General features: G+C 43.7%; 2 protein-coding genes and 1 pseudogene across 5 annotated transcripts; 1 reads left to right on the plus strand and 2 right to left on the minus strand.

Annotated features, from left to right (window-relative positions):
* Positions 1 to 5,212: 5,212 nt before the first annotated feature.
* On the plus strand, positions 5,213 to 6,805 carry LOC140221645 (uncharacterized; annotated as a pseudogene).
* Positions 6,806 to 7,946: 1,141 nt separating this feature from the next.
* On the minus strand, positions 7,947 to 11,428 carry LOC117834166 (heat stress transcription factor A-3). The gene is made up of 2 exons (XM_034713792.2): positions 10,836 to 11,428; positions 7,947 to 9,370 (listed from the first exon to the last, which is right to left on the minus strand). The coding sequence occupies exons 1-2, from the start codon at positions 11,244 to 11,246 to the stop codon at positions 8,246 to 8,248; spliced, it is 1,536 nt and encodes a 511-aa protein (XP_034569683.1). The 5' UTR covers positions 11,247 to 11,428; the 3' UTR covers positions 7,947 to 8,245.
* A 4,522-nt stretch (positions 11,429 to 15,950) lies between these two features.
* On the minus strand, positions 15,951 to 22,710 carry LOC117862043 (serine/threonine-protein kinase CTR1). Of its 4 annotated transcripts, XM_034745561.2 has the most exons (17): positions 21,706 to 22,710; positions 21,312 to 21,610; positions 21,088 to 21,235; positions 20,613 to 20,716; positions 19,811 to 20,019; positions 19,582 to 19,732; positions 19,386 to 19,501; positions 19,093 to 19,133; positions 18,768 to 18,836; positions 18,332 to 18,432; positions 18,159 to 18,243; positions 17,527 to 17,625; positions 17,160 to 17,228; positions 16,938 to 17,069; positions 16,727 to 16,821; positions 16,499 to 16,637; positions 16,220 to 16,363 (listed from the first exon to the last, which is right to left on the minus strand). In XM_034745561.2, the coding sequence occupies exons 1-16, from the start codon at positions 22,696 to 22,698 to the stop codon at positions 16,544 to 16,546; spliced, it is 2,805 nt and encodes a 934-aa protein (XP_034601452.1). In that variant the 5' UTR covers positions 22,699 to 22,710; the 3' UTR covers positions 16,220 to 16,363; positions 16,499 to 16,543. The 4 variants fall into 4 exon arrangements, 3 of the variants coding, with proteins under 3 accessions (XP_034601459.1, XP_034601452.1, XP_034601443.1); XM_034745568.1 differs by having other exon boundaries at positions 15,951 to 16,637; positions 19,582 to 19,726; XM_034745552.2 differs by having other exon boundaries at positions 16,220 to 16,637.
* Between the last annotated feature and the right edge of the window lie 2,712 nt (positions 22,711 to 25,422).

The following is a 25,422-nucleotide window of genomic DNA, read 5'->3' on the forward strand; positions in this document are numbered from 1 at the left end:
ATTCAACAAGAGTACATGAGATAGAGACAAAACTGGAGAAGAATTGCAATCTTATTATCACGCCCTGTAGCCGCCGCCGGTGAGTATCGATGTGTGAGGAGATATAGGAACTCACCTTACTGGACCTTCCCAAGGAAGAAGGTGATGCCTTTGTTTCTGATTCAATTTTCTGATGCTTTCTCCCGGAGAGCCGTTGATGTTGTTGTATAGAGCTAACTCCCCTCCTGGGTTTGATCTGGGGCTCTAACTTGGGCCGATGAACTTTACATGTGATGGGTCAATATATGGTCCATGGCACTACTCGACGTGACATTACTACCCCTGAAAACTTTGCTTGTCCCTAAGAAAAGGTATGTCCCCGCTTCTTAAATTCAAGATATCTAAATGCACAATCCCTTGTTAAAAGTATAGCAGTGATGATGACAACATCTTGAGTAATGGACTGAGTGTCCCTTGACCTGTGCAGAACCATCCATTCCCCTTCCATCAAATGAGATAAATGATTTGTATAGTCAAAGGGATTTTCTAGTTGCATCCTCAACTGCCCTATAGAATTATGAATAAACTGAAGTAATGTTGGTATGGTACCCATCCTACAAGCCAGTCTCATAGCAAGATACCTCAAGATACCATGATCCCATTGCCTAATAGAAATGTTGGCCCTCTTATTCATCATGTGGAGCATGTAAGCACCAACAAATAATGTTGACTTGAAAGCTTGATTACTAATTTGCCTTCTAGGATCTATGCCTAAATTCCTTTTGTCTACCTCACCTTGTCTAATGCTAAAACCATTAAGCTTCCAAACCCCTGCTCCATAAACCTTTGAAGCTTCAGCAAATGGCAGCCATGTTGCCACTCATCATGAAATTTGCAGGTGCCAACCTCTTCTCCAGTAAATCAGGCATTCCCTCTATGACATATTGTTCTTCAGAGGCTAGTGAAATGTGATGGCGTACCCCATGCAACTCTTCACCTATTCTTTTGTTGTGCCTTCCATTCAACAATTGGTTTACATAAGCCATGCAATGCTTGAGCATTTCCTAAAACACAAGATCAGTGATGAGCTACCGACGTTTGTGAGCAGGATGTTAGCCTCCTCAACAACAAATACTACACATGTATATACATCGCTGGAGTCCTCGTCAAGTATTGCCTTGGGCACCTAACCTGTAGCATCTATGTCAACATCAACAAATTGGAATAAGCCGTTAGCATGGAAGGTCACAACATCAACCATGTGCTCAGCATTCACTATCATCTTCTCGCCATCCAAATACTCTCCATCTAAGGCTAGTTGTTGCAATAAGCCACTGTGCATGCTAAGATCAAACAATATCAACTCATCCCAAACAACAGTTCATCGAGTACCTCATATAATTATCCCATACCACAACTTTATGAGACATTTCCCTAAACATTTTTCCTGAATCAAATGACTCCAAGTTCCAAGTATGGTGATGAACAACCAACTTCAATGAGCAAATTGTTGGTTACCTGCACAACAACCAAATTGATTTCCTCACACCCTTCTAGCTTTGATGCAGCACGTGCAAGTGACAGCTCCTACAACCATGGGGCATCTTCGCCTTCTCTATCATTACCATTGGACAACTCATTCACATGAGGCTTTCCATTTGGTGCATGGTCTGCACTCACTTATTGTGGCATTACAACAAACACTTGAGGGGCATTAGGTTCAACAACATCCTGCTGGAGCAAGTAACTGCCGTCACCACTCACCATGATCTTCTCACCATGAACAGATCCTAAAACAAGCCATGCAGGTCAAGGTCATGCCTCGATTGCTCATCCCACACTACAACTATAGGACGCACTTCATCAAACACCTTGAGTTCATCACATTCTGGTGCACTAAAACCACCCTGCTTGCACTTCTGGTCATCCATCTCTTGAACTAGTTGTCCCAGTAAGCCACGTGAACTGAAGCCATCCTACAACTCCCCATCCCAAATCACATCTGGAGGAGTCTTCTCATCGAACAACTCAAGAGTAGCAGCTACCAACACCATTTAAGCCTTGAATGCTACTTGCTTAGCCTATGTTGCATCATCATCCCAATGAGGCAAATCATCAAACATTTTGTGGGCAGTCACATTAGGCATCTCTGCCTCAACAGATAGGTCATGAGATTCACAAACATGGTCAGCCACCTTGGATGCAAGGCCAATCCGCAACACTACTTTTTGCACCGTGTTAGTCGACCCCAAGTGGGTGTACTGTTGTAGCATGCCACTGGTATCCACCAGACCACCACCGCCGTGTGCCACCCAAATGCGTAATCATCACCCACATCGAGGATAGCTATTCCAGCGAGTTGGTGTTGTTGTTGTATAGAGCTAACTCCCCTCATGGGCTTGATCTTGGGCTCTAACTTGGACTGATGAACTTTACATGCAATGGGTCCAATATATGATCCATGGCACTGCTCAAGTGTGACACTTATATACTTAAAAGATTCGCATTTCTGTGATTCTTGATCCTTGGTTTAAAATATGTTTTCTTGAGTTTCGCTTGAAAATAGGGTTTTCAATTGAAACTTTTGTATATGTTTCTATAGTAGAGAACACATTTAGCGAGTGAAGCAGACACTGCTTATAGTAAGCTAGTGCAGGCAACCATCTCATGATCCCGTGCGGGCTACCACATCTGCATGCCCACAAACGTTGTTACGGCTGGTGTAGACATTTGGTGAGCTGCCCACAAACACCCCACTTGTATCTCTAAACAAAGTGAACATAACTCCATTCAAATAACACTAGTTGCAACCATGTAATTGGTTATCATGGTAGCACCGCTATGCCACCTTGCACATGAGCATACCCACCTCTACATCTATAAACAGACATAAAATAACAAGGTAAACTGATCCGTTGACAAATTAGAGGTAAAAATATGGACTCGCGTTCAAAAGTCTGGGTATGGTTTCTCTCATACCTTTCATTTTGCAATACTTCAATTATGTCATTTTTATTTACTTGTGTTATGTATATTATTTAATTTTTGCATTTACTTTCAAGTAATTTACTAAAAAAGGTTTACTCTAATTTATCTCTAGTGATCGTACTAGATCTAGGATAAAGTTATTATCGATAATTTTGTGTTATGCTTAAAGCATTTATACTTGTTTTCAATGTGTACAAGTACAACCTCTTAGAGCATCTCTAGCAGATCCCTTTTCGCCTTCCTCTTTCCAGCCATAAAGGGGATTTTGGGGAGAAAAAACTTCTCCAGCAGATCCCCTTTCTATTCCTCTTTCCCCTTTCTTTTTTCTCAATCCCCTTTAATTCTCTCCCTCTCCCCTTTACAAAGGGGAATCCACTCATCTCCCTTTCCTTCTCTTTATCTCCTGCCACATGATCTACAGGTTGCGTGATTTCCTAGCCGCTCGATTCACCATGCCGGCTGCCTCACCATCTGCACCACTGCCAGCCACCCGCGCCACCACCAGCCACCTTCTGCATTGTCAGCAGCCGTCCCTGAGCTTCTCGCACGTCGCCGGCCTAGCGACCCCGTCCTCCGTGCTGCCCACGGTCGAGCTCCACACCAGCCGAGCCGTCCCCAAGCTCCACACCGCTGGCAGCCATCCTTGAGCTCCGTGCGTGCTGCCAGCGTCTGCTGCTGCAGATGAGATTTCCTCCTCCACCCCAGGCCGCCCGCTGCTCACCTGCACGCCATCGTCCACCGGTTCCCCACTCCAGCACCACTGCTACCGCCCGCCAATGATGCCGGCATGGGCCCCAGCTGGGCGCCCCTGCCGGTCCTGGCGAGTGCCCCTGCCACCGGCCTCCCTTTGCGCCACCTGCGGCTGCACCTCCACAAGCATAGAGAGAGAAGAGACAGGAAGAGGAAGAAGAAAGGGTTTTACCCATTGACAGGTGGGTCCCATGTGTCTGGAGAGAAGAAATAGGAAAGGGGATCGTTTGTAGCAGCTCTCCTTAAAATTGTAAAATTGTGAAAGGGATTCCCCGGGGAAAGGGAAAAATCAATCTACTAGAGATGCTCTTAAGTCTTAACTTCTTCATCCCAGAAAAGCACAGGTATTGCCAACTTCTAAGTGCTGAACAATCATGTCATGTGTGTAAATCCACACTAGGAGGAATACTCCGACGTGTACAAACCATTGAGCCCTGGACCATCCAGCACTTGCAACTAACTTGAGACTCAATCCTCACTGTGTTTAGCTTTGGTGTCTTTTCTCTTATTTCATCCATAAGTTCTAATAAACTTGCACATACTTATCAAACACATTAATCCCGCATGACCATGCATGTTATTTATATAGACTCATGTACCCATGTTTGTTTACAACAGTAGTTGAGAGGTTGTAAGCTTGTTGCGGGGTTTGCCATGATATAATGTCTCATTGCAAGAAAAGGTTTTCATTGCAAATTGTGAGCAATCATTAACATGTGCAGATTTGTTGGGTTGAAGTCAAACTAAAATGATGGAAGCAAATCATGCCAATCATCATGTCATTCAAGAAGAACCGGGTCCAGATCCTCCACTGACTTGTCAAACTAGGGTTCTTCCACCTAGGGGTGGGGCTACAGTGATGCCTGTGTATTCCCGGGAATACCCAATTTTTTTAAAAAAAATAAGTATACTTCAAGTTTATACACATGTACATATACTTGTGGACCTAAATCCTTGTTTCTTCAATTCAAACACTGCCCAACGATCGATTCCAGGCCTCTTGCGTCACCTCCTCCCACCAGACCGGCCCATCAGTTGTTCCACCTCCAAATGCCCTCTCTCCCATCAGCCCCGGCCCCCCCCCCCCCCGAACGGACCCCCTCTTGCTCCCCCTCCGTCACTCGCGCCGCTTCCCCCCAAACTGGCACCCCAATCCCAAACCCTAGGCGACGTCCTGTGGTGACCGGGCGGTGGAACCGCGCCACCGCGGGAGGGGGGAGGCCGTTGCCGTGGCGGCCAGGGGGCTGCCGGTAGCGGCGTGCGCGGCCAACGCCCACTTGCCTGCCAGGTCGATTTGCCGGCCGGTGGCCGGTATCCGGTGACAAGCTAGCAGCCAGCCGAGCCAGTCCAACACATTCAGCGGCGCCAGGCATTCTGCATTCAAGCATTTAGCACAGCTGCAGACAGGTGTGCACTCAATGCACTCATTTGACCTCTAGTCTCTATAGAAATAAAATTGAAGTTATTATGTTCTGTAGATTGAAGAGCTTTCAAAATGAAGAAGCACTCGATTGATTTGAAGACACTGTGGGATAGACATTCAAAGTCTAGAAAGGTAGGGTCAGGTTCTGCATCAATAGCACAGCCGGTTACAATTGAGAGTGAAGCTGTTCCAGGTGTTCCTTCTGTTAAGCCGGTTACAGATGCAAATGAGAGTCAAGTTCAGATTCAAATTACTCCAGTTGAGGTTGTGCCTGAGGTAGCAGCCAGTGATGTAGCAAGAGATGTGACAGAACCTAAAACAGAGGTAGCCAGCAATGATCCTAACATAGCAGCATCAGTGACACAACAGGAGCATGAGCATGAGCAACAACAACCTGATCCTTCCACTTGGTCTCCTATCGGAGATTGGTCTCTTATCAGAGATGGTGATGATGAAGAGACAGAGTAGGACTCAAGTGATGAAGCTATTCATGACATTGATTTACTTTCTTATGATCCCAGAAGGAGGATTCCAATCAAAAGATATGATGTCAATGAACGAAATTCTGTGATAAGGGGATACATTGCATTAGGGACATGTCAACCACGGCAAGGTCCGTGGGCAAGGCTATGATGGAGCTGGTAACATGAAGGGTCATGCTAATGGACTAAAGAAACTGATTATGGATGAGTGTCCTTCTTCCTATTATGTTCACTGCTTTGCACATCAACTCCAATTAACACATGTGGTTGTTGCAAAGGAAAACTCAGATTGTATTTGGTTTTTTGAGCAACTTAGATTTTTGCTGAATCTTCTTGGGAATTCTTGTAAGAAGACACAAATGCTTAGAGTTGCACAGGCTCAAAGAATTGTAGAACTAGATTTGGGTGATATTGAAACTGGACAGGGTTTGAATCAAGAAATGGGTTTGGGTAGGACGGTAGATACTCATTGGGGATCTCACTATAAAACTGTTATGCATATCTTATCTTTGTATCCTTCAATTCGAAAAGTTCTTATAATGGTTGGCAATGATCGCTCTCATGGTGCAGAATGTGCAAATGCACAAACAATGTTGACAATATTCCAATTATTTGAGTTTGTTTCATGGCACACTTGATGCAAACAATACTTGGGTTCACAGCTGACTTGAATCATGCTTTGCAGAAGAGGGATCAAGATATTGTTAATGCAGCAGAACTCATTTTATTGACAAAGTTTCAATTGCAGCAATTGCGTGAGGATCCTGGATGGGATGATTTTCTTCAAGAAGTGCAATCATTTTGTGTCAAGCATAAGATCAAACTCCCTAATATGGACTCTTTCTACTATGAGCCAGTTGGAAGAGATAGGAGGTTCTTTATCAAAATCAAGAATATGCATCGCTTCCATGTTGACATGTTTCTAAGTATCATTGATAGACAACTACAAGAGCTTAATGAAAGGTTTGATGAGGTAAATACGGATTTACTCCTTTGTATCGCTGCATTTAGTCCTATAGATAACTTTGCTAGTTGGGACAAAGATAAGTTGATTAAGCTTGCACAGTTTTATCCTAATGATTTCTCAAGCTCAGAGATAAACCATCTTCCATCAGCACTGAAACTCTTCCTCACTGAGATGCGTAGAGATGAAAGGTTCAGAAAAGTGAAAAGTCTTGCTTAGCTTTCCATTATACTTGTTAAAACAAAGTTGCATAAGAGACACGAGATTGTTTACAAGCTTCTCAAATTGGTGCTAGTACTTCCAGTAGCAACAGCTAGTGTTGAAAGGATCTTTTCCGCCATGAATTATGTGAAGAATAAATTGAGAAACAAGATGGGGGATCAATACTTGAATGATTGCTTGGTCATATTTATTGAGCTTGAGTTCTTTTTAAAAGTCAAGGAATGTGAAATTATAAACCGCTTTCAAGCCATGAAGGAACGCAGAGTTAATGTTACTCTTCCTGACCATGAAGGAACCGAAATAGAAAGTTAGAGCTACCATGAAATCTTCTTGATGTATTTTGTAACTTTGATTTATTTCATGGTTATCTTAGAGTTGAATAGTTTGTACTGTTATTTCTTCGATTATCAGTATTGACACAATGTGAACTGAGGATTTTTTTTTACTGTGAACTTTTTTTTGTTATACAGGAATACCCAACTTTCAAATCCTACCCACTGCTTCCACCTCTGCCGAAGAGCTGATCCAGCACGTACATCCGTGGTGAAATCTCCTCCAGTATTTTTCCCGCTCGGCCACCCGTCGTCGACACGGCCACGTGAATTCAATTCGCAACGAGAGTTTCAGCGCGAGCAAAAACTCATTTTTTTTTCTTTTTGGTCGATAGATTGTGATCATGTGCTTCTATAGCCTACTGTCACTGGACTGCGCCAGAGGTTGATACACTGCAAATCTACAACATACCACCATCTGTAGGCTGCACAAGTTCAGAGGCCTCGGATCAACCAAATAATCCAACTCAGCTCCGCTTATCCTGGATAAGTTTGGCCTGTATTGTGCTTACTTGTTCACTCATCAGGACAAATCTAGAAAGATCTAGTAAGAAGTCGTCGCTGGTTTCGCCAGGATAATGGCAGCAGGATCACAAATTTAACACACATCGTATGATCAGACCACAGCACAGCACAGCACATTTGATGCAATACACAGGCACAAAGCAGATCCAGCAGTCACAGAACTGGTACGTTTCCTTCTGAAGGTAATATTTAGCCATCTGATGAAGAAGAAAATGGACGCAAGACAGAAGAATGCATCGGCATTCGGCAGTACACTTACAATATGATTGACCCTCTGACAATGGAAAAAAGTTGAGATTCCATTGCTCATCAAGATATCCGCAAGGAAAAAACCAATAATAATTGGGAAAAAAAAGAATCGGCCCGATCAGTCGCAGCTGCTCCGAACAAATCATAGGATAGAAGTTTCCATTCAAAAACACTAGGGGTGAATGAATGAGAAACGAAAACATACTACTGCTACTAAGTGCCATAGTGGGCATATCTAGGAGTTTAGTAGCCTCCTAAATATCAAAATAACTACAGCAATGTCCATATATGATTTTACTACTAGGTCGACAAGTATCATATGGCAATTGATCTAGGGCTTCTTCATATTTCGTTGCTGCTGTTGAAGAGTAGGGTCATCAATAGCACACTTGTCCAGCTGCAGATCTTCTTGATCTAGTGTCTGAAAATCAAGGTCCCAGAATTTCTCAGGCTTGTTGCCGATGTCCATCAGATAGGGATCACTGGCAAGGCTACTGAAGGTTTGCTGGCTAGAGCCGCTACAAGTGCTTTGCAGAGGTGCTGAAGCATCCACGCCCCACATTTGCTCTTCGTCAGCGTCCATCATTGTGCTTGCTGTCCCTAACATGGTGCTTGGTGAAAGCACCCCCATAGTGTCTGATATTGATCCGAGGTAGCTGGCTTCAGAAGAGGTAGCGTCCAATCCTGGACACAGCACACTTTTTCCCTTGGACCTGCCAATCGTGGGATCCTGGCCAAGAGGACCAGAAGCTGGGGGCATCTCCAGTAGTTCAATTCCACTGCCGAGCTCAAGTTCTTCTTGTGTATCGAAGCCCTGAACCAGTGCCCCGATGTCATCCGGTGCCTCGACTCTGTCAAGCCCAATGTTGTCTGGATCCATACCAAAGTTGAGGTCATCGTCTTCCAAGAGAAAATTCTGAAGTTCTGCAATGTCATCTTGCACACATGTAGCCATGGGAGAACTCGCAGGAAAATGTGAACCGCTCTCTCCACCATGCTGTGAGCTGGACTCACCTGACTCTATACTGCCATGCGGTACATGCTTCAGAAACTTCCTTTTCACCCTGGTTGAGTCAATCTCCTTCTGCTCCCTGTGCAGCTTCAGTTGCCTCACGAAGCTTGGGTTCTGAAGGAGCTTGGCCAGGAAAGAGACCATCTGCTTCTGCCTGTCCTCCGCCGACTCCAGCCTGTGATTCAGCGTGCTCATTTGCTCAATTGTCTGACGATGCTCCTGTTTCAGCCTGGCTACCTCTTCAAGCAGTGCGTTCTTCTCTCTTCTCAGTGTGTGTAGCTCAGGGTCCAGGCTGGATTCTCCAGAAGAAGAGCCAGGCTGAATGCTGCTTTGTTGTGCTGGGGAGGACCTGCGCCTGACAATCCTCTTCAACAGATGCTTGCTATCTCGCAGGAAATCTTCATGAGCAAACTCCCATCTGTCAGCATGAACCTTGCGGAAACCCTGAAAATATTAAGGTACACACAGTTATAATTACCAGAAAAAAAAAGAAATTCGGTAAAAGAAAAGGAATAAGCTCCACTATGATTATTCAGAGTGTAATAGTTAACTGAATTCCATTTGATGCAGTAATATGCCAAAACCTCATTTATGTAGTCCTCTACACCTAAACCTACACCAAGAAGCTAGCTAGCTTCCATTTATCACTAATCAAAAACTTAACATCTTTTTTCTGGCTGCTACAATGTAACAATGAACAAAGGCTAAGTGCATGCTATGATGCATGCTGTAACTTTTCGATGTTCTAAAAAAAGGGACTAAACTACCATTAAGAATAACCACTAAGTGCCCCAAATCTGATTGTCAACTACTGAGAAACTAGTTTTCATCCCAGTTGGACCCAAGAAATAAAGAAATACAAGTGACTATAATTTCCTCTCCTGGCAATTAACCCCCAAATAGATAGTGCATGTACCCTCCAGTAGTATTAAGAGGAGTTGACGTTCTAGGTTTCATGAATACGAATCAAGAAGATTGCCCCATCAGGGTCTTTCCTCTATTTTAATATAGCTGCAGCTATCCTGCAGGCTCGTTTCAAAAAAAAAAAGAATACGAATCAAGAAGATAGGACAGAGTATGAAACCAAATTGGCCCATGCTTATTTATTGTATTATCCTATACCAGACCTACTAATACACAGGAGCTTAACTTCTCTAAGCCAAAGACTGCATCAAATGTATTGTAATGCAAAAGTAGAAGATATCTGAAGCACAAAATTATCTCAGTAACATGGCAACATTGATAAGCTCACTGCACCAAACCTGTAAACTGTGAAGACGGGGCAGAGTATTTAGGAGAAAAGGCATATAGCCACACAGGGTAGCAAACAACCAACAAACACATTCTGCAGCGCTTGACAGGAGAAATGGGAAACTAAAGTGCAATCTAAGCCTATTGCTGTACACTCCTAGATAAAGAATCGAATGGCAACAGAGGGGTGTATGCACATGTGGATCGTGAAGCTTACCTTCCAGAGCGTCGCATTCCACGAAACGGATTAAGCTTGCCCATCACAGGATCTACTCCTCAGGATTGTTTCCAATTTATATTATCACTCGAGCAGTTTCTTATTACATATACGTTGTGATTCCGCTCACAAAGCAAAGCAAGAAAAGTATACACACGCTCCATTTACAGGGTAGATTATTACAAGGTTCACACGATACAACACCAATAACCAAAAGCACCACACAAAAGAGACACAAATCGGCAGCAACACCTCCATCATCGGCAATCTACACGGAGCAGGAATCTTAGGCATCCAAGATCATCAATAACAGAGCAAGGGGCCATGATTTGCAGGCTCAAGCAGAGTATATATCACGAACAGAGTGACATAGCACGTCAAGAACAGAGCGACTCACTGTGAGGGGGGAGGGGAGAAAGTAAGGAAGGATTCTGTACGCACATAGGTGTTGAGCTGCCTGACGAAGCTGGAGAAGTTGTTGTGCTTGAAGTTGTGCGGCAGCACGTCGCGCGCGAAGGTGGAGGGGTCCCACACCACGAAGCTGTTCCCGGCGGCGCCCCAGGAGATGACCCCGTCCAGCGCCGGCTCGCTCACGAGGTCGTAGGTCTTGGACAGGAACGGCGGCAGCTGCTGGCCCTGCAGCAACGCCTCCAGCGGGCGCGGCGGCTCGGGCAGCGCCGGCCCCGTTGCCGGCATCAGCTGGTCCAGGGACACGAAGGGGGCCGGGGACGCCAGCTGCTGCAGCGGCAGCTCCTCGTCCTCGAGCTTGGGCTCCAGCAGCAGCGCGGCCGCCGCGGTGTAGGGCGCGTCGGGGTTACCGCTAGCGCCGGCGCGGGGGCGGGTGTGGTCCATGGCGGCATACGACGGGCGTGGGTTCGCCGGCGTCGAGCGGGAAGGAGGAGGAGGAGGAAATGGGCGGCGAGGGGCGGGGCGGCGAGGAATTTATAGGCTTCGGGTGGGAGCGGAACCGACATACTGTGGCCGGCCATCGGGCAGCGGCGGGCTCTCCGCGTGGACAGCCGGGGGGGGGGGGGGGCTCGCTCAGAGACGGCCGTGTGCTGCCGGAGTGGGTTTTGGGGCGGGCGAAGCGATCGCGGCGGGGCCCGCGCCGGATTCGGGCCACTTGGCGGCGGGGCCGGGCGGCCGCGGACCGCACGGCGAGGCGGTGCCCGGCTGCCCGCGCGCGCGCTACAGCTACAGGACAGGGGCGGCCGGAAATATCTGGGGAGAAAGCGCAGCGCAGGCCGCAGGGGAACGCGGGGTAAGTTTGCTTGCGGGCGAAGAGAGGCCGTGATATTTTCGGGCTGCGGCCGGGCGGCCGGCTCAGGTGGGGCGTGGGTCAGGTCGGGGGAGTGGGGCCCGCGTGTAAGCGGCCCGGCGCCGGGGCAGTTGTGGAAAGCGGTCGTCGTCGGTTCGCGTCACGAGCGCGTCAGCCGCGGCGGACGCCGACTCGCGGCGCTCCCAAACGATGAAACGAGCGCGGCAGGAACGGCCACGACCCAACGGTACGATCGGTTCTTGATATAAACCTGGTGGACGAATTGTGCACCGAGATCAGATGCAGTCACTACTGCAACTGCAAGTTAGTGACTGCACGCAATCTGGACCATCCATCTTCCCTGCCAATGGACTAGATCATCTGCTACAGTATCATACAGTGCCAAACAGTACCAGGATGAACAGTACGCCTACTGTGCGTGCAGAACAGTTCCGCTCCTCTGCTCTGGCGACTGCTTAAGTTGCAGTCATACCTGCAACTGCACGGGAACCATCTCATCTAATTGATTCCTGGAATTTTTCCCAGGTTTGTTAGGATCAGAAGAGTTCCCTCCCAATGTACACACGATTATTTTTTAAGAAAACAAGTCCAATTTCCATCCTATATATAGCTGAAGTCTAATTTTCAACCAACAACTATAAAATCAGGTAGGGAGGGCCATCCAACTATCAAAACCGGGCAAATTTAGCCCTTGGGTGGTTTTGAGGGTGGTTTCGCATTTTCTAGAAATTCAAAAAAATTATTCAATCAAAAAATTCATAATTGATTCATTTCAAATCAAAAAATATGAAGTTGGTACCAAAAGTTTTCTAAAAATGTAGTCTATTTGTTACAACTTTATTTAGAGTTGTTTACTTCATATTTGTTACTATTCCTAGTGTTTTATAGCTCCTAATAAAAAACAAGAACATGAACAACTAAGATTCAAATGATGCCAAATAGAACACCAACAGATAGGTTACATTTTCATAAATTTTTTAGCACCAAGTTGATATTTTTTCTGATTTGAAATAAATTATTTATGCATTTTTTTAATTAGATCTAAACTTTTAAAATTTCTAGAAAATGCAAAACCACTCTTGAAACCACCCTAAGGGTCAAAATTGCCCAGTTTTAGCAGTTGGATGGCCCTCCATGTCCGATTTTGTACTTTAAATGTAGGTGTATTTATTCGAATCACTATCTCCCAATAATTTTGTAACTTCTTTGAAGAATCAAAAGTGGCAACCCCCTCCATAGATCATTGATAAAAGATGAAATCATCCATGTTCACCCTGATCTTTAAACAAGACGTGTTTCATTGTCCTTTGTTTTACTGTTCACATCTTGACTAATTTGCTCAAATATAAATTGAAACAGGTGTAATTGAATTTATTTGCAGAAAATATGAATGGTGAAACATTGAATAATAAAGTTAAAAGTACCAGTGAAAAAGGGAAGTCCTAAGATAAGCATCGGTGGAGGAGTGGAAACCACCTCAATATTGGCACATTCACTAGCATAGTAGCATCGAATTCATACGCGACCATAAAACGAGCAAGTAATTTTTTTATTTCCAAATAAGATACATCGGCCTAATAACGTTTGAACAGCCTAATAATTTATTTTAAAACTATTTAGGTTATCCTAACATTATATATTTATAATTTAGAAATGGAAGGAGTGCTCCGCAGCTACATCGGCGTTTTCAACGTGTAAGTTGGTTAATTTCATGTCTGTTCACTAGCGGAACTCTGCCTCTTCATCCGACACCTGGCGGGGGATAAAACAGCGGGATCTGCCTCTCGTCTGCAACAAGCGCTACAATAACTACAAATCAAACTTTTATGGTGGGCCTGCATAATGCTTTTGACTAGTATTCTTTAGCACAGTGATGCTTATACTAATTGCAAGAAAAAAAAGTATCTTAAAGTATAGCATCAAGACAAAGAATCACGGTGAAAGCGAAAAAAAGGACATCATGCCTAATACTAGACTCATCCTGAACCTTGGAGAAGGTGGTTAGATTACAAGTGATGGGACTTGGGGGTGGGGAAGCCCCCAATGGATGTGCAGAAAGAAGACAGGAAAAGGTGGGACAGCCAAGCTTGATGACGCAAGGACTGACCCAAAGAGGAAACTACAACTGCACTACCGCTTTTTAATGAGTGGTAGACAACACTAGTTTTAGTAATTCCCTTTAACTATAGGATTAATAAAGTATTATGAATAAAATATAAGTACGTAGAAAACAGTTTATGGATTATTAGTTACGTTTACCTTTCTATATCATACTCTTTGTTAGTGGCAGACAACACTAGTTCTAGTAAATTTCACTTAGCCACAGGAAAGTAATAGAGGTGAACTTTTTCTTCTTCTTATGTAAATACGTCTACTCTAGTTTGGGTGTGGTTCACTTTTTTAAAAAAGAAATATAGAGGTGGGCAAAGAAATAAATATTATGAATCACTTTTTTCCACTCTCTCTGCTCCGTCGACCAGTTTATGCACCTCATCCTATATATCATTGATATTATATAGATGTTTAGCACAATGATTGGGTAATTTAGGGCAAATCTAAATTTCTTTAGCATCTCAGCGATCTATAAAAATGATATATATGAAAATATCTCATGGGAAAAGGTAGGTCCTATTTAGTTCCAAGGTAGCTCTACCATTAGGGTCCTACCAATATCTCTCAAGAAATTGCAATTGTTCTTAGAGATTTTGGGCATCAAATTAATTTACTTTGCTCTAGGGAGTGTTTTCAAGAATCTCTTATGGGAAAGGGTTAAGGGTAGCCATTTTGGTCACAAGGTCATGCCATGGATATGCTCTGGCGATCTCTCTCGACAAACCGAGATTGTTATAAAGTTTTTATGCGCCTTGCCTAGTTTTAGAGGTACTCTAGAGTCTCTCTCAACAAATCACGGTTTTTCTAAAGGCTTTTTACAGCTTGCCTAGTTCTAGAAATACATTAGAAAAGTTAGCAAATCCACAGACATTTCAATTTATGATAGTCTCTGAGGATCTACTTGAACCTTGGCCATCAAAGCAGCCATAGATTGTTCAATCGTGTCAACCCATTTGTGACAAGTGTAATTTTGTAACTTTCTCAACAGGGAACAAGTGGCCGAAGCTAATGGTTTGAGGGTCCCGTCTGTTCTAAACAAAACCAGAATGCTCTAGAGGTGACATAATTTGCAAGTTGCAAAACACAATGCCCAGCTGGCGCGATCGCACTATTGAACTCTACCCGTTGCTTTTAGTTTTATTTTATCCTCAAATTTAACCCCTATCAGCTGCTGTTAGGACATTGTTCTCGCAAAAGGAGAAGAAAAGCAAGTGACATTTTGAAGTCGTTTGGGTCACACCCGCATTTTAAATCGGCCTCGGCCCCCCAAAGGATCGCCGCCTCCCTTTTGTCTAATACTCTAATTCACATCTCGTACAGGCCAAATTGCAAATGATTCAGCAGTGCTTGGATTTGGGCCCATTTTTTTCCCTTTAAGGCTATATGGGCCCATTTTTTCCCCTTTAACGTCAAATCAATATGCATTTTGATCTTAATTATATGCTCCATATGTGTCATTCAGTCCATTTAAAAAATAAAAACGTACTCCACCCAGTCGGTAATAGATGACGTTTCGACCAACTTGATTAGCTTGCTTCTTAGCTGAAACCTCCAGTTGGAAATGTCATGTATTTCCGACCAGACGTGGTAATAAGTGCAAGGGCAACCGGCTGTCCAATCAGCTCGAAAGCCGATGCCCACAAAAGGAAGGCAGATTGAACCAGCACATTATATATTGTTGAGAAAATTGCACTCTTTTTGAACAATTATTAGGGGGTGTTTGTTTTTTAGCACCTCCTAAAATTCCTGTCACATCGAATATTTAATATTAATTAGGAGTATTAAACATAGGTTAATTACAAAACCAATTGCACATATGGAGACCAATCTATTAAGCCTAATTAGTCCATGATTTGACAATGTGATGCTACAGTAAACATATGCTAATGATGGATTAATTAGGCTTAATAGATTCATCTCGTGAATTAGTCTCCATCTGTGTAATTAGTTTTATAATTAGCTCATATTTAATTTTCTTAATTAACCTCCGAATATTCGATATGACATATATTTTAGTCAGAACTAAAGATCCAAACACCCGCTTGTATGGCAAACCTTTTATTATCAATATCTGAAAAAATATCTTATCTAGATCATTACAAATGATTAGTGAAAAATGTCGTATATTCTTGACTACAGCCATACAGTAAAGCAAACAAATCACATGTGTGATCCACAGCAGAGGCTGATACTTTTCAGATGATGGAACAAGAAAATATTCCAGCCTGTCTATACATCAATCATTACAAAGTCACTGACATAATAAAGAGCTAAAATATATCAAGCAAACGTCCACCGCACGAAGCAAAGAATGATACCTATTCATAAAACTCTCTCGCGCCATACATTTTGCACCAGTTAAGATTCCACAGGGAGTAAATTTAGCGTGGCAAGGAGGTAGGAAATCAAGCGATGCCCAATAGTGAAGATCATGTTGGGACTAAACTGGTGGAATTTATTCAGAGCTTGTTCATTTTTCTATGTACATTACAATGTAGTATGGTTACATATCTTGTCATGAAAACCCACGCTGCTCTTGATGAATATGACCAGTGCAGCAATTTGTGTGATCTATACCCTGAATAAATTTCAGAATACAAACATAACTATAATAACCAGTGATCTATAACCTGAATAAATTTCAGAACACAAACATAACTATAATAACCAGAATCGGAATCTCTACGCCTAACAAGTAGGATAAGCCAGTCACCTTTGCTGGCTAAGATGTCAGAAGCTTGTGTCATCAGGACTGCAACTATTCCTCCGGTAGTTGATTGGGTGGCAGTGTCTTGATGAGTGGTTTCAGGGATTCCATGATACTGGCAAAAGAGGGTCGTCTCCAGGGTTCTCTGAGAATAAAAATAACACGATGCATCAAAATAACTTTGATCAATTGAGTTCTGAAAAGATAAGTAACAGCAAGTATGTTACTAGATACCTGACCCAGCAGGACTCAATTAGTGCTGCCACTTTTGGGTCGACGCTACTTGGAATCTCAAGCCTTCGTCCCTTGAAACCAACAGCTGCTACCACCTAGAGTGTTGTTTTTTTTTTGAAAAAAAAAACGTAGAATGGAACATGATTCGCTCAATCCAGTATTTCTGAATCTAGAAAACACTCATGTGATGCATAAAACAAGGGATGCAAACCTGAGCTGGGTTTAAATTACTCCATGGCTGTTGCAATGTCATGAGCTCCCATAGGATAACACCAAAGCTATAAACATCAGACTTCTCATTTGATGGCTCATCACGTAGAACTTCTGGTGCCATCCACTCAGGCTGGATAAGACAGAAAAACATTTGACCACATGGGTTTGATTAACCAAAATAAAACATATGAAACGGAACAAATAAAAACTCAAAACTTACAGTCCCTGCTGCAGTCTTAGATGACAGAAAAGTGTTTGCCTTCAATCTGGAGAGACCAAAGTCACAGACCTGCAGAATTGCAAGGTTACTTTGGTTAAGTCCCAAGAGAAGATGTTCATTAGATAGGTAGCCAATGATTATATTAGAAAGTTGGCCATAAAAAATAAAATCAGCTTTATTCTAGTATATTTTTTTTCCTCTGATGAAACCTAATCATAATAAACAGAATACGATAGCTTATAGCAGGAAGATTAGGAAACAAATGAGGAATCATCAGGTTTGAAATTTTAATACTAAAATGTCATTTTAAGTAATTGAAGACAAATGCTGTCCTATTGAAAGAAAAAGAAAAACAGAAAGTTCATACTTTCACAGTATACTTTTTGTCAACCAGCAGGTTTGGTGACTTTAGGTCCCGGTGGACTATTGGAGGATTGCGCTTATGAAGATAATTCATCCCTTTTGCCTATACAAACAAGACCACACGGTAAAGAACATTAAAAAATGAGTTCCTTCAATTTCAATTGAAATGTCAACTTTCAGCTTTATGCGAAGCATAGATCAACTCATCATTCTTTTAAAAGTAAATTATGTATTGAAGAAAGTATCTATGGATTCATCCGCTGTTTCGAATAGGCATGCTGCCACAGCCCACATATAGCTGACTGAGGCTAGTGGCAGCAGTGCAACTGCTGCTGCACAATTTTGGTGCTGTAGTGGTATAAGTATAACCGTTTCACAACCCTTTATGGTTGCTAACAGCTTACCATATGTAGCCATGCTTCAGTCCAATACATTTCAGATTTCATATATGATCCTTTTGCTATATATTCTGACCATATTCCATTTTGAATTATTACCCACGGACTTCAGATATAAAAAATGAAATTGATAGCTATGCGAACCTAACCAAGACCATGCAATCTGATTGTCATTATAAAACCACATTTTCCCATGTAGCCACAGTTCCACTAGATGCTATTTGCAAATAATTTTTACCACATCAAAAGCCATACTCAAGCGCCGCCGCTCATCCAGATTCTCCCTTGCACTATGCCTGTGTAAAAGCCTGTACAGGCTACCTCTGCACAAAGAAAATAAACGGATTAAGTCCTGCAGTCTTAAGATTACTTGTAAGAGCACAACATATGGTATATTTGAAGTTAGCACACCTTGATAGGTATTCAGTCACAATTGAAAGGTTAGGTGGTTGAGTAACAGCACCCATAAGAAGAACAATGTTTGGATGTCGCAAACTTCTCATAATTGCAACCTACAAAGGAGAATTCCCAACACAGTAAATGGCAAACAAACATCTTATTACTACATCAATGTACATTTATGATTCTTCAATGAGGCAACAGCTTAAGCATTCAATATTCAAAGGACACACTGGACATTAGTTTCAAAGGAGAAAATTATTCTGAAATTCCGAATAAGCATCTAGTCATACGTAGGGTATATCGCACAATCTATTTATATTGGGACACATTCAGAATGCTGTTTCTGACATCTTAATCGGTTCTGTTAGCTGCAGAGATAGCCATGAAGTCCAATGCGAATTATGCGATTCAAATGTATGCAAGATGCAGTCTTGCCCTCTCATACCTCTCTCAGAAATTCTTTGAGACGCTCTGGGTGGAAGTCCTGCTCCATTAGGATCTTTACAGCAACATCCTGAGTTACAAAGTAATCATGTTAATATAATTCTTCCACCCTTGTCTGATTTAATGAGAAAAAAAGGTTTTTGGTGTCCTGAATGCTAAAATGATGGCTAATAGCAGCTGAAACATCAGGAATATCTAAGTTTGTAACCAACATAATTAACATGTTCCATATAAAATACTGTGTTTATGTCTTTACAGAGATATAGAGAATATCCATTAACCCCAACTGCAACGCCATGCTTGTGATAAGTGACAAAAATACATACCGAGCCATTCCAATCTGCACGGTGCACAGTACCAAAAGAACCTGGAAGTTTCTCTCATTAGTATAAATACAAAAACATTTAAATTTTGATGAAGAGGACTTTGTACATGTTTTTTATTGTCAAGACATGCCCTTGTAGGAATACAGGACGTGAAAACCTCAACTCAGCTGAAGTGCTAAATTTTGGCCAAAAGAGTTGCATAATGCAATAGAAAACTGCATGTTATTATACTGTAACAAGGAGAATAAAACCTAAATACAGATGGTAAGTACATAATTTTACAGGAGACACACCTGCACCAATTTTTTCTTTCAAAACAAGCTCGCTCCATGGGATGATCAAGTCTTCTATGTCAAGAGACATATCACTAAAGGGATCACTTAGTCCAGACTGAGTATCCTCTGGGAAACTGAAAAAGATTTTAATATAATCAACTTTGGATGACAAAAAAAAAAACTTTCCTTTTAGACAGAAATCTGAGCTGCCTACCTCCTTTGCATCATAAAATTTTCATCTTGACTACCAAGTTGTGCACCAGCATTAAGATGAGGAAAGGTAGCTTGACAATCACTGTTTGTTCCATGTGATGTGTTTGGACCCAGATTTGATCCCATAGCCTCATCTAAGTCGATAACTGTTCCTAAAATAATAAAATATATATCAGATGACATTTCCAAGAGATCCTGAATCTTACATTGTTCAGTGTGCAGAAAGATACCAGCTGCTGGATCACTGAACATGAGATTTAGCGATTGACAATCAAGGAAATATTGCTTGGCCAACGATTTGAAATTGTCGGCAATATCAACTGAGTTATGTTTTGGTGGGCGCAATGGTGAAGAAACCGAGATAGATGACAGTCCATTCAAGAGGGAGTCTGGTTCAGATAAGAATCCTGGGTTCCCTATCAAATCAATTAGATATTCCCTGTCATCAGGAAATAAATTAAAGGAAGAACTGATTAAGCACCATTTACATCTTCTAATAGCTGGAATATAAACAGAATTAAACAATGAATAGCTAACTTCAGTTAAAAAATGCAGAATATCCCTCTATATTTCTTTTGTAGAATGCATAGCCCACTGTGCTTTTGTATTCACATTCTCATCAAAAATTTAAAGCAGTTTAGAACGAGTATGATACTATCAGCATACCAGCTTCATGCTTATGTATCTCTGCAAAATCAGTTATAAGTGAGTGCGCGTGCATGTATGTCAGCATCTGTTGTGTCTGGACTTTTTTTCTCGACCACGCAGGAGAGCTGCGTATCGATATATTAAGAAGAGAAGGGTTAAAGAAACCCAAAGTTACAGCACAGGTTGTGTCTGGACTATGTTTCACAAAAGAAAGTTATAGGGGAGAGGCATTATGTATATCATTTAGATCATAATTTTAAATATTTTCAGATATATTTGACGAGAAGTATCACCATGTGCGCAAGAACAGGATAACTTTCACTTAAACTATTTTGTATCCTCATCTTTGTAAACCAAATGTAGAGTTTTTGTCAAGATAGAAACCTGTCATGGCCAAAGCGCACCAAGCAAGATGTGGCTGCACCAGCTTTGCAGTACTTGCATCCCTTCACAATGCGACAGGGGAGATTGATGGAGTCCGCCAGGGTCTTTTTGTTATATGGCAAAGATCGAAGACAGGATCAGTGGAAGAAAACGAAATAGGAACAAATAGGGTGATGAAAAATGAAATGGTGAAGTATACAAAATGGATACAAGATACTTCAAGGTGGGCATCTTTTCAGCTATAAAAGGATCAATATAATTTGATTAACAATAACAATAAGAGCTTTTACAGAGAGAGCAAGGATGACACACAAGATCTGTTAAAATCTTAAGGCAAAGGAATAATAGCAACTCCATCACAGAAAAGAACAATTTCCTCCCAATATCCCATAAACTCTTGCAAGTGGAGATGAAGAATGTAACGAAATGTCAACATCTATTCAGCACACAATCTATAAGCACAAAACAAGATCACCTTGAACAGTAACGCTCGGTGGCAGCAAAAGCCAATTGATAACTTTCCAATTGGAAGGACAACAGACCCTGAGCTAATCTTCAGGAACCCAACAGTCTCTCTCCACCGGGGACCCAACTCGTGTTCCTCAGTAGCTGCTACTGATCCCCTTCAACGGAAATGTGCCCGTAAGATAGACAGCAAGTGTACCAATACCAAATGAGACGGGCAGTTGCATTACTCACCCCATCCTTGCGGACACAAAGCCAGCGAGACGAGTGGCAATCTCCTTGGAGTCGGCACGGTTCCGAGAAACATCCATTGCCATGCTTATCAGCTGCCTCAGCTCATAGTCCGCCACTTTATCTACGATGACGGCCTCAATGGCAGACTCGGTGGGATTGACAGCCTTGAGAGACTCAATGGAGGGGACGCGGCCGCCGTCGTGCACGTCGTTGCAGAGCGTCCATATGAAGGGATCCATCCCCTGGATGAGGTAGAAGCCGTCCGGGACCTTGTCGGAGTAGGACAAGCTGCCATTGACCTGCGCACGACGCGGTGGTGACTCGGATCACTCAGGCATTCGCTACATTACCGACAGCGATGTGGTAACTGAAAGAGGGAGAGAGATGTGCGGACCCAGAATCGGTGGGAGAGGGATTGGGGCGACGCAATGTGCTGGAGGTGGTGGTCGGCGGCGGCGGTGGATGAGGACGAGTCGAGGAAGTTGGGGTCCGCCGCGGAGGAGGCCTCGGAGCAGAGGCGGAGCGCGAGGGCGAGCTGGAGGTGGTAGGCCTCCTCCGCCTGCTGCGCCCAGCTCTTGCTGCTGCTGCTCGGCGGCGGCCGGTCCGCGTCGCCCCTGTCCCTGTACTCGGCCGCCGCGTTGGCGAGGGTGGAAGCCGTGGAGGACCCCTCGCCGTCGTCGCCCCCGACGCTGCTCCCGCTGGACTGCCGCTGCAGCAGCAGCCAGTCCGCGACGCCGAGCTGGGGGCCGCCGTTATTCCTCTGCTGCGCCGGCTGCTGCTGCTGGAACGGCGGTCTGACTGAGGCGACGGCCGCGTCGAGCGAGGCGGGCCCCCCGTCGTCGTCGGACGCGGGGGCGGGAGGGCAGTGCGGCGAGCAGCCGTCGTTGTTGCCGACGCTGGCGGGCGGGGAGGAGGCGAGGAGCGCGTACGACGCCCCCGCGGCGCGCGGGGCGAAGGCCGGTCGTCGATCGCCCACCGCCGCGTGCGGCCACTTCGCGTCCTTCATCACCACCTCGCGCGGCGCGCGGGGCGCAGGTCGGTCGTCGATCTGTCGATCGCTGGTGGTGTGCGGGCGCTGCCTGTGCTTTTTGCTAGCCTTTTTACGAGTAGCTCGCATGTGAGGGGCGGCGGACGCTGACTTGCGGATGGACGGAGGGAGGACTGGTGGGGTGCCCCGTGGGGACTGCGGAGTCGCGTCGAGGAGCGGCTGCCGGGTGGAGCGCAGCGCAGGGCACGCGGCGGCGCGTGCGGCGCGCGTGGGATTTCTCGGAGGAGCATGTCGAAAGGGAAGAGGAGGGGGCCCGCCTTGGGCGGCGGCGGGGCCGGGCGATGCGGCAGGTGGACACGGGCACACGGCGGGGAGTGGGCTAGCGGGAGTGCCCATCATCGACGGAACCGTCAGGTGCATGCATCGTCCGCCGTGTTCCAAGCCCCCGCCACTTGCACTTGCCAACCGGTCCGGGCGGGCGGTGAGCGATCCGTGGCACTATGTCCGACGTGGATCTGCTGCACGTATATTAACTTTGTCCATCCCGCCCCTAACGTAAAAGTTACCTTGATTTAGTCCCTCCTTCTATTGATACCGGATCAATTTAATCCTTAAGCAGATTCACGCTCGGTTTTGCCTACGTGGCGTGATTTTGACCGGTGTCAAACTCGTTTGGGTGTGTGACGTAGTAGGTTTGTGCCTGAGCTGAGCTGTTTTGCTTTGTCACTGCTTAACACGTAGAAACGGCTTGCGCAAGCCATCACCAAGCCGAGGCACATCGCCTCAACTCCTACGAGATGTGAGCCGCCCAAGTACCACATCCCATTGCACCCATCTCTCCCTGCTTGGTTCTGTTCTTCGCTGCTCATCGTCTCCACCATCAAAGGAACTGGACCATGGGAACGACGCCGATGGATCGTGGACTACAACAGGATTGAGGTGAGTGATCCGAAATTTAGGTGCCGATTTTTCTGCAATATTGGATGACAGTCAGCTAGGATTGTTAATACATGGTGGGTAGGGCAAGTTCTTCATGAGATTGATTATTAATTGAGATTATGTAGGGTTCCAAATGCATGGTGGGTAGGCTAATTTGTTGGAGGGATGGATTGACTGAGATTCTTTTGCAAATTTGCCATCCTAGTTATCACGAATGTAGTTCGTAGAGATTCAAATTCAGTTTCGTCAGTAACACCTTCTTTAGTTTTGTCGGTCTTCATATGGCCATCGACTAACCGCAAGTCTTGCTCTTAGTTAGCTCCTAAACTTGTTAGCTTTCCTTAATGTAATCACTGATTCCAATTTCTCGAATTGCTAACATCAATAGTGGAGTTACTTGATGGTAAGTGAATTTTCATGCATGTAGATGCCAATTACTCGATCGACTTAAATTACATGTATGTGCACATGCATTATTTCTTCAGAGTACATTATTTGGTACAGCCTGTAGGTTTATTTGGATGATTAGTGATCTTTCCTGAATCTTGTATGCTACTTCATACTATGATACTAGTGTCATTGGTACTACTATATCTTCTTCTTCCTTTTTTGGCAGCCAAAGCTGATAAACATTGCCAAACTAATATTAGACTAGACTAAGTTCTTGATCAATAGCAAACTGAGTAGAGTAACTACAATATTCTGTTTTTTTGTGTTGCCTTGTTTCTTGTTCACTTTTGTTCTGTTTTTTGTTGTTGCCTTGTTTCTCTACTAACTATGATGGGTTTGCTGTGCCAGGTTAGTAAGAGAAGAAAGAATGCAACTACTAAATGCTGCAAGTGAAAAGTGTTTGAGAGTAACTACAATATTCCATGTATGTTGGCATTAAGGTTTCATTGTGGACATGGTTCTCATCGTTATCTTTGAGTGGCAATATTACTTAAACAATTAATAGACCGGAGCACATACAAAGGAAGAAGTCAACCAAAACCGTTAACCAAAAGTTTTAAAGTTACGATCATTTTACCATTTTCCCACTTATGTACGTGTTAGGCCTCATATTAATATGATAGCTATTGGTGAAAATGACAACCGAAGGCTATCAACTGAAAGTGATAGTGTTTTGGAAGCCAAAATATGAAGCCGTGAACTGACAGTGACTTAGGTTTAGAAACTGTAATTTGTTTTGTGATATTTTGAACTTCTATACATCCCTCCTAAGTGTTTGGTAGCTTTGGTGTGCTGTCTAAGAGTGTTAACCTGATAGCACTAAAATACTGCATGTTTTCCTATTTCTACTGACGGCACTACAATGATGTTTCACAAGTGTATTAGAAATTAAGAAGTTATGTATCTGTTTGGCAATTTCTAAATGCAAAAGGAATAATGGTGCTTTTTCATTGGTTTTGTGTGGCTCTTTGTAAATGCAAAATAATGTAGAATAGCTAAGACTGGTTGGTCAGTTACTCAGTTTGTCCTTGTTTGCCTTTTTATTGCAGCTGCACGTTAGTATGAGCCTGCTCGGTTGAGCCTCCAGTTTACAAGTTACAACTAACGAGATGCATCCACGGTTGTGAGCCCGTGATACCAGGCTCGGCTCGAATGGTGCGCAAGTGACGGATGGGCGCTGGCTAGTTCAGACGTGCGACAACGCTTCGGCTCCGATCGGCTTGGCTTGGGACACAACGTGCAGCGTTTCCACGTCACACTATTAGCCTCTAGATTACATGGCGGTCAAAACGATTAGAGATCGGTTAAAACCATGCCACTTAGGCAAAATCAAATGTGAATCCTGTTTAGGGGTTAAATCGATCCGGTATCAATAGAACGAGGGACTAAATTAAGCCAACTTTTACGTTAGAGGATGTAACAACCTAGCTTAATTAAGCCATGTTTAAATCTTAAATAAAGTTATTAGCACTTAAAGAAGATCTTTGACAGTGATGAAGACAAGTGAAAAGACAATTTTGCCCCTCACAAGATAAACCGCTATTTAAACAGTAACTTAAATTTTTGCTTAAGAACTTAAAAATTAGTCCAACTAAGAGTTGTAGAACTCAACTTTCCCAACAACTTTTATTTTGGTGTTTTTCTTGAATATGAGCAGAAGTCCTTCAAAAACTTAAAATTTGAATCTGTGTTAAATTAAGAAAAACAGTTGAAGTCCCGACTTTAGGGCTCTTT

Source organism: Setaria viridis, chromosome 1 (genome assembly GCF_005286985.2).
Source record: "Setaria viridis chromosome 1, Setaria_viridis_v4.0, whole genome shotgun sequence".
Classification (NCBI taxonomy): domain Eukaryota; kingdom Viridiplantae; phylum Streptophyta; class Magnoliopsida; order Poales; family Poaceae; genus Setaria; species Setaria viridis.

Bases quoted from the DNA above. Each gene is read 5' to 3' on its own strand.
- LOC117834166 (XM_034713792.2), bottom strand. From the start codon at position 11,246: ATGGACCACACCCGCCCCCGCGCCGGCGCTAGCGGTAACCCCGACGCG. The intron at 9,371-10,835 runs GTGCGTACAGAA...TAATATTTTCAG, and splicing joins TCAGGCAGCTCAACACCTAT to GGTTTCCGCAAGGTTCATGC.
- LOC117862043 (XM_034745561.2), bottom strand. From the start codon at position 22,698: ATGATGGGCACTCCCGCTAGCCCACTCCCCGCCGTGTGCCCGTGTCCA. The intron at 19,733-19,810 runs GTATCTTTCTGC...TTATTATTTTAG, and splicing joins GTTCAGTGATCCAGCAGCTG to GAACAGTTATCGACTTAGAT. The intron at 18,244-18,331 runs GTGTGCTAACTT...TTCTTTGTGCAG, and splicing joins GTGACTGAATACCTATCAAG to AGGTAGCCTGTACAGGCTTT.